This window comes from Gymnoscopelus braueri, assembly GCF_963280865.1.
Source record: "Gymnoscopelus braueri genome assembly, chromosome: 15".
Taxonomy (NCBI): Eukaryota; Metazoa; Chordata; class Actinopteri; order Myctophiformes; family Myctophidae; genus Gymnoscopelus; species Gymnoscopelus braueri.
The window spans coordinates 11,693,246-11,707,312 of NC_137620.1; the positions used below are offsets into that span (position 1 = coordinate 11,693,246).

At 42.3% G+C, this 14,067-nt stretch overlaps 1 protein-coding gene across 1 annotated transcript in view; it reads right to left on the reverse strand.

Moving 5' to 3' along the window:
• Positions 1 to 516: 516 nt before the first annotated feature.
• The window catches only part of fgb (fibrinogen beta chain), a 14,357-nt gene continuing 806 nt past the window's right edge, over positions 517 to 14,067 (reverse strand). The window contains exons 2-12 of the mRNA XM_080451446.1: positions 12,755 to 12,852; positions 10,945 to 11,047; positions 10,625 to 10,693; positions 8,230 to 8,344; positions 7,512 to 7,618; positions 5,772 to 5,886; positions 5,223 to 5,342; positions 4,046 to 4,168; positions 1,991 to 2,085; positions 1,443 to 1,633; positions 517 to 1,096 (exon numbers count right to left, since the gene is read on the reverse strand). Coding sequence (XP_080307572.1) covers positions 865 to 1,096; positions 1,443 to 1,633; positions 1,991 to 2,085; positions 4,046 to 4,168; positions 5,223 to 5,342; positions 5,772 to 5,886; positions 7,512 to 7,618; positions 8,230 to 8,344; positions 10,625 to 10,693; positions 10,945 to 11,047; positions 12,755 to 12,852 — 1,368 coding nt within the window. The 3' untranslated portion in view covers positions 517 to 864. The remainder of the gene's footprint in view (positions 1,097 to 1,442; positions 1,634 to 1,990; positions 2,086 to 4,045; positions 4,169 to 5,222; positions 5,343 to 5,771; positions 5,887 to 7,511; positions 7,619 to 8,229; positions 8,345 to 10,624; positions 10,694 to 10,944; positions 11,048 to 12,754; positions 12,853 to 14,067) is intronic.

Here is a 14,067-nt window from a genome sequence, read left to right on the forward strand (position 1 = left end):
GTACAAGTATGTATAAGTATAAGTATATTATTATGAGTTAATATGGGTCAATTGTATACTCTCAGAGTTCAATTAACCTTGAGGATTTTACTGTGTAGGTATGACAGGAAGGAGACAGAGGTAGAACAGATTTGGAAGACGGAAAACAACCAAGTAACCCACACAAACCAACAAAATCAAGACAGGAGAGAAGGTTTCATGTATGTTGCTCAATATTTGTTTATTGAGTAGCGGAGGACAATCGAGACAGACTTGTCCTTTTTGCACACTTTAAACACATCACACACAGAGTAAACATCACTTCACAATCTCACACAAATACACGGTATTTCTATCATATTATCGCAACCATGCAACTTTATTCCTGCTGCAAAATGCATGATTTCAGCTGAAGGTTTATGAGGTCATGTATGACTTTGAGTGGTTCTCAAACCTTTTTATGTCAAATGTATTAGGCTACAGACCCCATTTCTTAACATTATATGTATGTTGTGCCAGGGACCCCCCCCCCCCCCCATAAGAGAAGATTTGTCCACATTCTGCCAACATTGTCAACATTCCCCTGAAAATAGCCGAAAAAGAAAGTGGAGCTTACTGCAAGTGTTTAAGCGGTTCCTCATTTTGCCCCTCAAGGACCCCTGGGGGTTGAGAACTAGTGACTTTCATGATGACCTTTCACGACCTTTCGATGCAATTTGTATAAAAAACATCATTTTGTCATTTTGCAGCTGATGATGCAGTGATTTCCCCCACAATTTCTCCATCACTCCATTGTCTCCTGTTCCGTTATTTTGTGTCTATATCCACCATCTATATGCGCGCGCCTGTGTTTGTGTGTGTGTGTGTGTGTGTGTGCGTGTGCGCCTATTCGGAGGCGAAGAACGGTCTGATCTTCATGCTGATGGCTTTCAGTGAATACCAGCTCCCCTTCCAGTTCATCCACACGATGCCGTCGTCCGTGCCGTGCTTGGCCATGTAGCGCGTGTAGGCCCCGCCTATGTAGTACCGGCCGTTGGGATTGGACGAGTGGCAGCGGTTGTACCACCAGCCCCCGCCGTCCTCTCTGGCACACTGTTTGGCGGGGTTGCCCGGCGTCCTGAGAGCAGAGGAGAGAGAGAGAAAGTCACAAAATGCTATTTTTGTACAATAAACTCATATTCATACACAGTAAAATTGTCAGTGTTAAAGCTACAATCCGGCCGCTCTTGTAGCGCAGTGGTAAAGTAGCTGCCCACCACCACAGAGTCTGGGGGTAGGACATGTCCTGAAACTTACCGATTACAGCTTTAATTTATCCATTTGTAACTCTGCAAGTGTACATATGTAACCAAATGAAGCCGCAAGGGTCCATTTGGTTCCATTTGTACACTTTCAGAGTTAAATTAACACTTGAATTTGACTGAGTATACAGTACATACACACACGCACGCACACACACACACCATTTGTCGTTGTCTCTGTCATACGTGCTGAACATCATTCCGTTGTGGATGGTCATGGTTCGGTTCTCTCCAAACAGCTCAGTGGCGCCCTCTAGGAAGGTGTTCCCGGCGTTCCCGGTATAACCATCTATCGCCAGGATGTAGTTGGACGTCTCTGATTGGATGGTGAACTGGCGGTACTGGGCGTGGACCTATAGACGAGGGAAATATTTAATCGATTGATAATAAAACTTTCGTTCTTGAGGACAGTTTGGGATTTGTATTTTGTATTAAAGGGATATTTCACGTTCAAACATGTTTGGGGTCATTTTAACGTCCAGGCTTTTGTGTTTCACCTCAGACAGTTTTTAAGTTGCTTGATTCAGTATTTAGTAGTGGTACTACTACTACTACTGCTATTACTAATGATTAGTTCTAATGATTAGTACAAGCGTGGAGATGAAGTGTATGACGTTAATGCTGATTAAAAAATACAACTGCTACTGAATGTATTATTGTTGCCTCACCATCTTCTAATACAAAAATAATATCATATAAAAATGAATTACCTTGCTTCCTGTCCAGTCTTCCATCTCGATGAGGACCTCCGTGGGGCCCATCTTGGTCAGCTGACTGATCTGGTTGTTCCCCAGCCAGTACTCCCCTGTCACATGACCAGAGAGAGCGACGACAAGTGAGACACAAGCCAATCACATTTCCCCTACTTGTCATAATGGTCATTTTGTCGGCCGATGGGTTCTATGCACAGCAGCCATCATATTGGAAAGAAATTGGGCCTTCTTACTTCCTTCACAGGTGTTACCAATGATACTAATAAAGGCTCTGTTCCATTGAAGGCAGGTACAGACTGCCCGACCTTAAAGTGGTCGGGGGGTCATCTGATCGTTAAGCATAACACACTGCAGGAGTTTATTTCTTGAAATCGGCTGTCATAATATCGTTGTGGTCTTCACAACAGGATTGATCCCCGACAAGGGCTGACACACTGTAGGATAGTTCACTAGGATGCTATCTCCAGAGTCAGACCCAATACATACATTTGAGTTTATTCCAATTCATTTTAATCGACGTATCCCGTGATATGCCTCTCCCCCTCTCCCTCTCCCCCCTCTCTCGCTCTTTCTCTCTCTCTCCCTCTCTCTCGCTCGCACGTCAAAGTGCGCAGAAGCGGTCAGTGACAGAGTTGCCATGTCCGCTTATTATAAGCGACTTTGGGATAGTTTTTCTGTAAAGTTGCTTTTTTGGCCTTGTTTCCTAATGTTGTTTGAACCAGTTATTCTCAAACATTTTCATGGCAAGGACCCCCAAAATAATATTTGTCCGCAGAGGCGCAGACCTCCCCCTTCTGAAAATATGTCGTGCCATAGACCCTCATACAAGATCTGCGTGGATTTGGAAAATATTCCACAATTCCCCCCCCCCCCAGATATCTTCTTTAAAAATAGCCTATCTACAACGTGAGCTTGTAGATCGTCTATTTTCAAGTATCCAATGTATTTATTTATATATATAGGCTTACAGTTGTTTGGCTTGTTTTCACAAACCTGGTTGCTTATTTCTCTCGCAAAATCTGGCAACACTCACTCACAGACAAACACATACACACACACACACACACACACACACACACACATACATACATACAGATCGCTCGCTCTCTGTGTGTGTGTCTCTCTCTCTCTCTCTCTCTCTATCTCTGTGCAATAGTCTCAAATAAACAGCCCCCTTCGAGCACGCTCGCTCACTCTCATTCTGTTTTATAATAATGTTTAACTTAATACAGGACTGGACAGTAACTATGCGGGGAGGGGAGGGATCTGTTTGTTGTGGTCAGGCCACGGTGGCTGTAATGTGCTCTCATTGGCTGTAGCGTGCATCTCCTCGCAAGGTGGTCGCAGCCCCGTTCATATTGTATGATATTGTCTGCTGTCCTGTCCCAGACAGAGCTGAATATCTAACATGGTAGTTATCTGAAAACGGTCGGAAAGCCGTCGCAGAGCGGATAATCGCGGCCATATCGTCTCGCGGAACCTTTCACACACAGCGAGCATTATCTCGCAGATCAAAGGCCGATCTGCGTCAGATCGGGAGGTTTTGTCGGCGAGCGCCAAAAAATGTCGGCGACAGCAATATCGGACCCAATCTCCTGCAGTCTGTACGGGCCCTTAGTGTAGCACAGTGGTTCTCAAACTTTTTTTTAATTTCAAGGTCCCCCATAACTATTTTTTAGAGTTTTCATGGCTGTAAAATATATTTCTGATGTTTTGTCTTTATTATGTCTGTTCTCTTAGTAAGACCCACTGGTGTGCACAATATCAGCGCCCTGACTCTGTTTGACCAGAATGGAACACAACCTTAATTAGCATCATTGCTAATTTCCAATATGTCTGCTGCTACACTGCTGCTACACTGCTGTTCCACCGTTTTTATCCGTTTGTAACTCAGGGGGTGTACAAAATTATTTTGTACACCCCTGAGTTAAATTAACACTGATATTCATATATCTTAGTCTTTCTTTAAGAGTTTTGAAACGTGCATTGATGGCTGACTTGCAGGGATGGCGGCTATCAGTGATCAAACGAACGGGAGAGCTTTGAACTCACCAGGAGTCTGGCAGTGACCTTTGCCCACGTCAAAGGCCACGTTGCCGAAACCGCGGCGGTACTCGTCCCAGCGCCGACCGAAGTCCACACTGCCGTCCATCCTGTTTGAAATGAGCAGCCATCCTGGTGGGGGGGATAGAGAGAGAGAGAGAGAGAGAGAGAGAGAGAGAGAGAGAGCGAGAGAGAGAGAGAGAGCGAGAGCGAGAGAGAGAGAGAGAGTTAAACAGATAGATGGACCGTTCTATGTCAGTAGATCACATAATTGTTTAGAAACATTTAGACATTTATGTTTTTATATCGTCACCTTCTTAAACTAATGGCCTACGTAAAGTTTTTCAGAAAAAGAAAGAAAAAATGATCTACTATTAACATAAAAATAACACTGTCTGTCAGTTATGTAACATAAGAGATTTAAATAGGTTTAAATAGGATTAAACCTGACTTAGGCCAAATGAATTACAGATTTTGTCCATACTTAGGCAATTTTTTGTCGCAAAAACATGTGACTTAGGCCAAAAACATTTCCTATTTTGGCCTTAGTCACACTAGGGAGATAGGCCATTATACTAAAAGGGGAGGGAACATCATGATCCTTTTCAATTAGGAGATAGGCGATTTTACCAGAGGTGGCCAGTGTCATGAGGAGCTGACTTAGACAAAAATACCATTTTCCTCAAAACATCATAGGCCATTAGTTTAGGAAGGTGACGATATCATAATGCTTAGACTGATGCTAGGTTCTTGGTTTACCTATGATCCTAGATTACTGAGGCACTACACTGTCTCTGTGCATTTGATGTATGTGTTTACCTTGCTTACTTTAAGTCACTCTTTTTATTTTATTTTGTATTATGCAGATTAGTCATATATTATGCAATTTATGCCTCCCCTCCTCTTTCTTTCATGATATGGCTCTATATATATATATATATATATATATATATATATATATATATATATATGGCTCTATCTTTTAACTAAAATGGTGATCAATTAAGACAATTACCGTACTTTTAATGTGATGTGACAAATAAAGATTGATTCTGATTCTAATTCTGATTCTGATACTCTGGATAAAGAGCCTCTGCTAAATGGCAAAATGTTTAATTGTATATAAGACAAAACAGACAGACAGACAGACAGACAGACAGACAGACAGACAGACAGACAGACAGACCTCCGTTCTGGGTGGTCTGGTCACAGAAGACCTTGTACGCAGGGTAGAGAGGGTCCGGTCGGACCATGTACATCTGAGACTCTGTACCTCCACGACGAAAGATGTCCTCACACTCCTTACCTGCACACACACACACACACACACACACACACACACACACACACACACACACACACACACACACACACGCGCACACGCACACGCACACGCACACGCACACGCACACGCACACGCACACGCACACGCACATGCACACAATAATGTTATTAGATAAGATCATGTCTGTATAGTTTACATACTTGCAGACACATGTCTTGCATTACACAGTACTCACTCACGAAAGCACACACGCACGCATGCATGCACGCACACATGCACGCACACATGCACACACACACACACACACACACACACACACACACACACACACACACACACGCACGCACACATACACATACACATACACACACACACACACACACACACACACACACACACACACACACACACACACACACACACACACACACACACACACACAGTACGTACCAGTGGCCACAGGTATGGGACAGTTGGTCTTGCATGGTTCCTTGCAGGACTCTCTCTGGGCCTGGATGGCTTTCTCCAGAGCCTGGATCTTCAGGTGGATCTTGTCCAGGACGCCCTGTATAAGCAAGGGTCAATCAGTATATATGTCACAGGGTGAATGGAGATCCAGGGTGATTGAAGACAGAGCGCTCGTTTTTAGGCACGGGGCTCCTTCGGGGCGAGGCGGGGCTTTTCGAGACAGGGTTTATTAGCGAGGCTCGCGAGGAGGAGGAGGAGGAGGACGGCGCTGCGAGGCGGGGGGTTATTACGCGAGGCTCGCGAGGAAGAGGAGCCTCCTCCTCCTCCTCCTCCTCGCGTTTTAAACCGTCCCGTCCTCTCCTTCTCTCCTTCTCCTCCTCCTCCGAGGAGGAGAAGGAGAGCGCGGAGAGGCGGGGCTTTGATGCGCCGACGGAGACCTGTCTTTTGTTGTTCCCCCCCACATAGCAACCAGGAAGCTAAGCTAGGGGAACCATAATATCTATGAGGGGAACGCTGAACACGCGTTCACACGCACGGCGCGCCGACTTAGTGGAGCTTGAGGCCGAGGAAGCGCGCCCTCGCGCCTCCAGGCGCGAGTGCCCGCGGTGACCGGCCGACGCTCCACTAGTCGACTCAGCGCCGTTTGATTTGTAAACCGATAGGGACAGAATAGTTCTTTTCATGGATCACTGTGTGTGTGTGTGTGTGTGTGTGTGTGTGTGTGTGTGTGTGTGTGTGTGTGTGTGTGTGTGTGTGTGTGTGTGTGTGTGTGTGTGTCTGGGAGAAACTAAAACAAAAGCCAGCAGAACACAATAAAAGTATCTTAACAGTCCATTGAAAGCATGAGCGCGTGTGCGTGCGCGCGCATGTGTGTGTGTGTGTGTGACTGTGTGTGTGTGGGTGGTCACGGCCATATGTGCTTGTGCACAAGCCTGGCTTGTGGCTCCCTCTAGTGTTTCTTCTACAGAATTGCTGGGTGGGTAAAAACGAGCGAGCCTTCTTCAATCACCCTGGTTCTCCATTCACCCTGTAACATATACACTATGTAGTACACATGGTACAGTACGTATACTGTACTGTCAGTGGTGGAAAAAGTACTCCCATTTTTTTACTTAAGGTAAAAGCATCAATTCTGCAAATACTCTGTTATAAGTAAAAGTCGGGAATTAAAAAAATACTTGAGTAAAGGTACAAAAGCATCTGCATCAAAATATACTTAAACTTAAACTACTTAAAGTACCAAAAGTAAAAGTACTCATAATGCATCGCGACGCATTGTGAGCTTGTAGATCTGCTATTTTCAAAAGGCCGGAATTTTATATAGGGCTGAAGTGGTTAATGTATGTTTTGTAATAATAATCAAAATGAACAAAGTAACTAGTAACTAAAGTTTTCAAATAATTGTAGTGGAGTAAAAGTACAATATTTGCCTCTGAGATGTAGTGGAGTACAAGTAAAAAATATTGGAAATTGGAAATACTCAAGTAAAGTACAAATACCTCAAAATTGTACTTAAGTACAATGCTTGAGTAAATGCACCAGTTACTTTCCACCACTGTGTGTGTGTGTGTGTGTGTGTGTGTGTGTGTGTGTGTGTGTGTGTGTGTGTGTGTGTGTGTGTGTGTGTGTGTGTGTGTGTGTGTGTGTGTGTGTGTGTGTGTGTGTGTGTGTGTGTGTGCGCGTGCGTGTGTGTGTGCGCGTGCGTGTGCGTGTGTGTGTTACCTGCAGTACTCTGATGTTGGAGGGGAACACTGTGTCCACTGTCTCCTTAATGTAAGCATGCTGCTCCTCCAGGTTGCCTGTGTACTGCTGAACCACGTTGTTGTTGTCTATGAGAGAGAGAGAGAGAGTGAGAGAGAGAGAGAGAGAGAGAGAGAGAGAGAGAGAGAGAGAGAGAGAGAGAGAGAGAGAGAGAGATGGAGACGCAATGAGCATCACAGTAGCTACAAACATGCAGAGTAAAAATAAGAAATAACAATATATCTAATCTATCTATCTATCTATCTATCTAGTGGTGGAAAAAGTACTCAAACTTTTTACTTAAGTAGAAGTATCAATACTGCATTGCAGAAATATTCTGTTACAAGTCAAAGTCCAGAATTCAAAATGTACTTGAGTAAAAGTCTGAAAGTATTGGTATCAAAATGTACTTAAAGTACCAAAAGTAAAAGTACTCATTGTGCAGAGTGTCCCATTTCACAACTTCAAAATGTTTTTAAAAAATCTTTTGAAAATAGGAGATTTGTGAGCTTGTAGATCGGCTATTTTTAAATGGCCGGAATCTACATAGGGCTGAAGTGGTTGGTATATGTTTTGTAATAGCCTAATAATCAAAATCTACAAAGTAATTAGTAACTAAAGTTTTCAAATAATTGTAGTGGAGTAAAAATCTATCCATCCATCCATCCATCCATCCATCCATCCACCCATCCATCTTTACCTCCGACTACCCTCTGTCTCTCCCTCAGGGCGCTGGACATGCTGTCGACATAGTTGTACACGTTGTTGGACGAGCGAGACAGATCCTCCACCTGAGTCTTAAGGAAGTCCACAGACTGCAACACAACACATAATATATAACCACCAACACTCTTTATCAGGATGGTATCAGTCAAGAGTAACAATTACGCAGTAATATAACTTCACATATTAACAGTGGTGGAAAAAGTACTAAAATCCTTTACTTAAGTAAAAGTCCCAATACTGCAAATAGAAATACAAGTTCAAGTACAAGTCCAGAATTCAAAATTTACTTCAGTAAAAGTACAAAAAAGTAAAAGTAAAAGTACAAAAATATTTGAGAATAGCAGATCTCACAACGTGTCGCATCGCGACGCGTTGTGAGCTTGTAGATCGGCTATTTTCAAATAGCCTATGAGCCTCTGAGATGTAGTGGAATGCAGTAAAAGTATTGGAAATTGGAAATACTCAAGTAAAGTACGAATACCTCAAACCACTAACGTTATTAGTTGAGGGAGAGATGAAGCACGGATCCCCCCCCCCCCCAGTATATATGAAATTATTTAGTTTTAGATTGAACTTTTTAATAGATTTCGTAGATAGCTTGTTTGACAGCACTATCATCACTGTTGTGTAAATCCATGTGTTTGTCTGTTTGTTTATACACCATCTTATACATGATTACTACGTTGGATTATTTTCAAACATTTAACCACTTAAACTCTCAATACTTGACCCTTGGCTCTGCACTCGGTTTGCTCTTTTTTCCCCTGTACACCAAACCTCTTTGCCAAAAATAGCAGATCTACAAGCTCACAACGCGTCGCACAGCAACACGCTGTTAGCTTGTAGATCTGCAATTTTTTACGAATGTTGCCTCCAGAGTATAGGGATGCTAGGTCAAGTGGTTAATGTAAAAATAAATTAAAAAACATTCCTATCACACTGATATTTGGTGCCCCCCCCCTGTAGTAACTCTGAGGACCTGCTAGTGGTCCCGGACCCCCTGTTGAAGACCCCTGTCTGATGCTTAAGATAAGATGAGGGTAAATATTAAAACATATTAAAGGGTCTACACCATGAAAATCACTTTTTTCTTGTTTTTTGTATTTTTTGGGGTCCCCAGTGTCTCTTGTACCCCAAAAAAATGTTTTTTTTTTTAATTCAGTCATTCCTTCTCATTTCATGGATTTCCAGAATGGGCGTGTCTGAACAGGCGATCTCAGAATGGAAATGTTTATGATGTCATGAACATTAATGATGGCAAACCCAATGTTAAATGAAAAGTGCCCGAATCGCTCCAAAACTTCTTCTACCCCCCCTAAGTGGGGGTCTACGAACAAATACTTCGGGCTCGGATTTTGGCTCCGCCCCCCGGAAGTGGGTGAAACAGGCACCTCAAACACTTGGTGTAATTGTTCAAAAATGTTCAAAGTGTTTTTTTTTTCGATTTTGTATTTTTCTTAGATGCTTCTTTTTATGCAGAATTTTTCCTTTTTTTTTATTTTTTTTTTATAATTTTTAAATTTTTTATTTTTAATTAACAGACAGAATTGCTCAGTAGCCCCCCCTGCACAAGAGGACGTTTTGGTATTGCAGCTGAAAGTGCTGTATAAGCCAGAGACAATTGACTTGGGATGAGTATATCTGAGTGATGATTTAGGCTCAAACCTTTTGAAAAAGGTTTGAGGGACATACACCATATGATATTAAATATCAAATATTTGTTTTAAATTCATGGTGTAGCTCCTTTAAAGCTGCACTATAACTTTCCTGTTCTACCCCAGATTTGAACCCGGGTCTACCTGCGCTAAGTGCTGAGATGTTTACCGCTGAGCTAATAGAGCCTGCCTGCTTGCTCTGGGGAGAAATTGGATTTTGACATTCAGGTCAGAATGTGTGGCAAACCATAAACAGGATGGGGTCAAAGGTCGTGTCCAACCTAGACACAGGATCTAAAATGTCTCAGTAGAAGAGCAGGGAGACCAAATACAACCACCCCACTTGAATTGGTTGTATTAGATTAGCACACTCTACCACAGTGGTTCTCAAAGTGGGGTCTGGGGTTCCCCTTGAGGGGTGTTCCAGGGGGTCCCCAGCAAAATGTGTGGATGCAGCATCACAATCATTTTAACCACTTTCTCGATTTATAGGTTGGCTATTCAAAAATAGCAGATCTACAAGCTATTTTTTCAAAAATCTTGAACATTAGTGAACATTTTTAACGCAAATATTTGCTTCTGGGGGTCCCTGGCAATCCCTGATCCAAACGTATCAATTTAGGGGTCCTTGACATAAAACAGTTTGAGAACCACTGCTCTACCATACATACATATTGGACAATATAACATTTTATTCACACAAAGAGCTTTTACCTGTCTGACGTTCTTCTCCTGTTTGACCATGTTGGTCTTCAGTTCACACCCAGTGGGACACAAGACACCCTGCAGGACGAAGACATAAACACATCATTAACCACTTGAACCCCATGTGGGTAACCAGAGTCCCTCAGGGCTCAATACTAGTGTCTTTTCTGTTTTCTGTTATTGTGGGGAAAGCTTTCGCTGAAAATAGCCGATCGACAAGCTCACAACGCGCCGTGTTGTGAGCTTGTCGATCTGCTATCTATTATTATAATTATTATAATTATTATAATTATTACAATTATTATTATTGTTATTATTATTATTGTTACCATCTGTTCAGAGGCGTGCGTACATCCGCCTGCATCTGGCTGAATCTCTTTCTCCGGCTCCTGGCGCCCCCCGACGGGGGCAGGGGTGGGACGGCCTCTGTACCTGTAGGACGCACGCGCAAACGCACAGGCACAGGCACAGGCACAGGCACACACACACACACACACACACACACACACACACACACACACACACACACACACACACACACACACACACACACACACACACACACACACACACACACACACACACACACACACACACACACACACACACACACAATCAAACTTTGATTAAAAAACTCCCAGGTGAACAGAGCCTGGACAGGTTGCCTGTATCAATGTCATACTTGGTGAGAATGTTCACTGCCAAATGCAAGGAGATTAAAGGGATTGTTCACCCCAAAATGTTCTATGGATTAGTCACCCCATGGAGACTTGAATTCATGGATATTTTTTTAGTTTTTTTTTTTTAGCATAAGCCAATAATTTGATGACGAGCGGTGGGTTCCGGTCGTAGACACAAAGAGTCTCCTTTGTGTCTCCTGCCGGAACCACTGCCAACCGGTCCGCTGGTCATCAAATGATTGGCTTAGGAATGTGACAAAAACAAAAAGATATCCATGAATTCAAGTCTCCATGGGGTGACTAATCCATAGAAAAAAGTATTTTTTGGGGTGAACTATCCCTTTAATATAAGTTCCCAGGCAAACAGTGGCTGTGGCTGTTTTTTAAAAAGCATTTAATAACCTGTCTGTCTGTCTGTCTGTCTGTCTGTCTGTCTGTCTGTCTGTCTGTCTGTCTGTCTGTCTGTCTGTCTGTCTGTCTGTCTGTCTGTCTGTCTGTCTGTCTGTCTGTCGATCTTTTGCGTAGTTACTGCACATACTGGCTTTGTAGGGCAATTAGATTGTCTACATCAGGGGTTCTCAACCTTTTCAGGCTGTGACCCCCCAAAATAATCATATTTGAACTGGGGACCCCCCACCTTGACAAGCACTTGGAATTGTATAGTTGAGGCATTCAATTTGACTCGGTTCCACAGGTAAATATTGTGGAAATAGCAGATCTACAAGCTCACAACGCCTTGTTGTGAGGCGTTGTGAGTTTGTAGATCGGCAATTTTCACAATTTGTGCCTCTATCTTATATGATTTGACAATTTGTCCAATGTTTGAGCAGTTTTTAAGTATAGTTTGTTGATTACTTTTGATGCAGTAATGGTCTTTTTCTTTTCTTTATTTTTTTCCCTTCTTTTTTTATGTATTAAAAAACTCCTTAAAAGTCCTTAAATTGTCACTTAACTATCATGTGGGGACTCTCTCCTTCTTTCTCTTTGATTGATTGATTGAAAGTTTTATTAGGCAAAAAGAATGTAAAACATCACAATTACGTTAATAATACTTTTGTCCAAAAGGTCTGTCCAAAAAAGTCCTTGCGGACTTGTTTCCGTTGGGGTCCTTGGTATTCAATAGTAGCAACCAAACAGTTTAAATATCAACATAAAAATACAGAGAAGAATAACACTATGTACAAAAAAAGCAAAAAGCAAAAAGCATGAAAAAAAATGTATATATATATATATATATATATATATATATATTTATACAAATATATGTACAAAAAAAGGGGGGGGGGGTTGACTGTCTACCGGGAAACTGGTACTACCTCCTCTTTTGGCCTCCAGAAAGATGAGTTTTTAGGGCTATTTTAAATGAGCCCAGCGAACTGCATCATTCTCTCTCTCTCTCTCTCTCTCTCTCTCTCTCTCTCTCTCTCTCTCTCTCTCTCTCATTCTCATCCATCTCTACCTGCCGCCTCCACTGATGGGTGGTGGGACATATCGGTTGGGGGTGTAGGTCTCCCGGCCTCTGGACACGGGACGATGACCCCTGGCTCCTACTCCCCCCTGACAGAGGGACAGATGACATACACACACCGTCAATACAGTAACATAAACGATAACATCAACTGAAATAAAGAATGATACAGAATACAATGAAGGATAATCTCAAATATTCTACGTGAATAACACACAATAAGAATGTTGAAAAATATAAATTATGACGTGAAAATATTAACTTTTTTGGTCAAGTCAATAAGAAAATATTGAAATTACCGTTGAAGGCTTGGCACTCTGTGGAAGATAAAAGAGGAGAAGGCATGAAAATATAATGCTGCTTAACGATAAAACATTAGTATGACTGCTATACTGTTGATTATTAATACTGAATACTACTACTACTACTACTACAACTGCAGTGCTAATACTAATAAATGCATTATAGTACAGTAGCACTATACATATAAAACCTCTGCTATACTACTAATAATTATAATGAATACTTCATCATAGTGGCCACCCAACCAGAAATTAGCTGGGACAATGCAGTTAGCGAAAACAAAATATATACACATTATTTCACTATTGTGCTTTGCACATCATTGTATTTGCACTCTACAATTTACTGTATTCTTTATATCCTGGTTTAAATTATTCTTCCTTCATATCTTTCCTCTGTTGCTGCTAAAGGTTTGACCTTACTTTCTTAACATATTTTCTTAACCAGCATTATATTTGATAACAGGTATTATATTGTGTTGTTATATTGTTAGCACAGTCTGTGGAGCATGTCACACCGACATTTCACTGCTTGTACTTGTGACGTGTGTGTGTGTGTGTGTGTGTGTGTGTGTGTGTGTGTGTGTGTGTGTGTGTGTGTGTGTGTGTGTGTGTGTGTGTGTGTGTGTGTGTGTGTGTGTGTGTGTGTGTGTGTGTGTGTGTGTGTGTGTGTGTGTGTGTGTGTGTGTGTGTGTGTGTGTGTGTGTGTGTGTGTGTGTGTGTGTGTGTGTGTGTGTGTGTGTGTGTGTGTGTGTGCGCGCGCGTGCGTGCGTGCGTGCGTGCGTGCCAGTGAGACAGTGACAGATAAACCTCTTTGCATGTTGAATCAGTCAGAGTGGAGACTCACCACAGATGGCTGGGGAGAGAGAGAAAATTAACACAGCATAAATACACTGGAAACAGACCATCTTTTGTACAAATTAACCACTTGAGCGCTGTATACTTAGTTGTACAATGATTGCACTTCTTTTCTTTACCCTAACCCTAAAACCTGAGTTATGC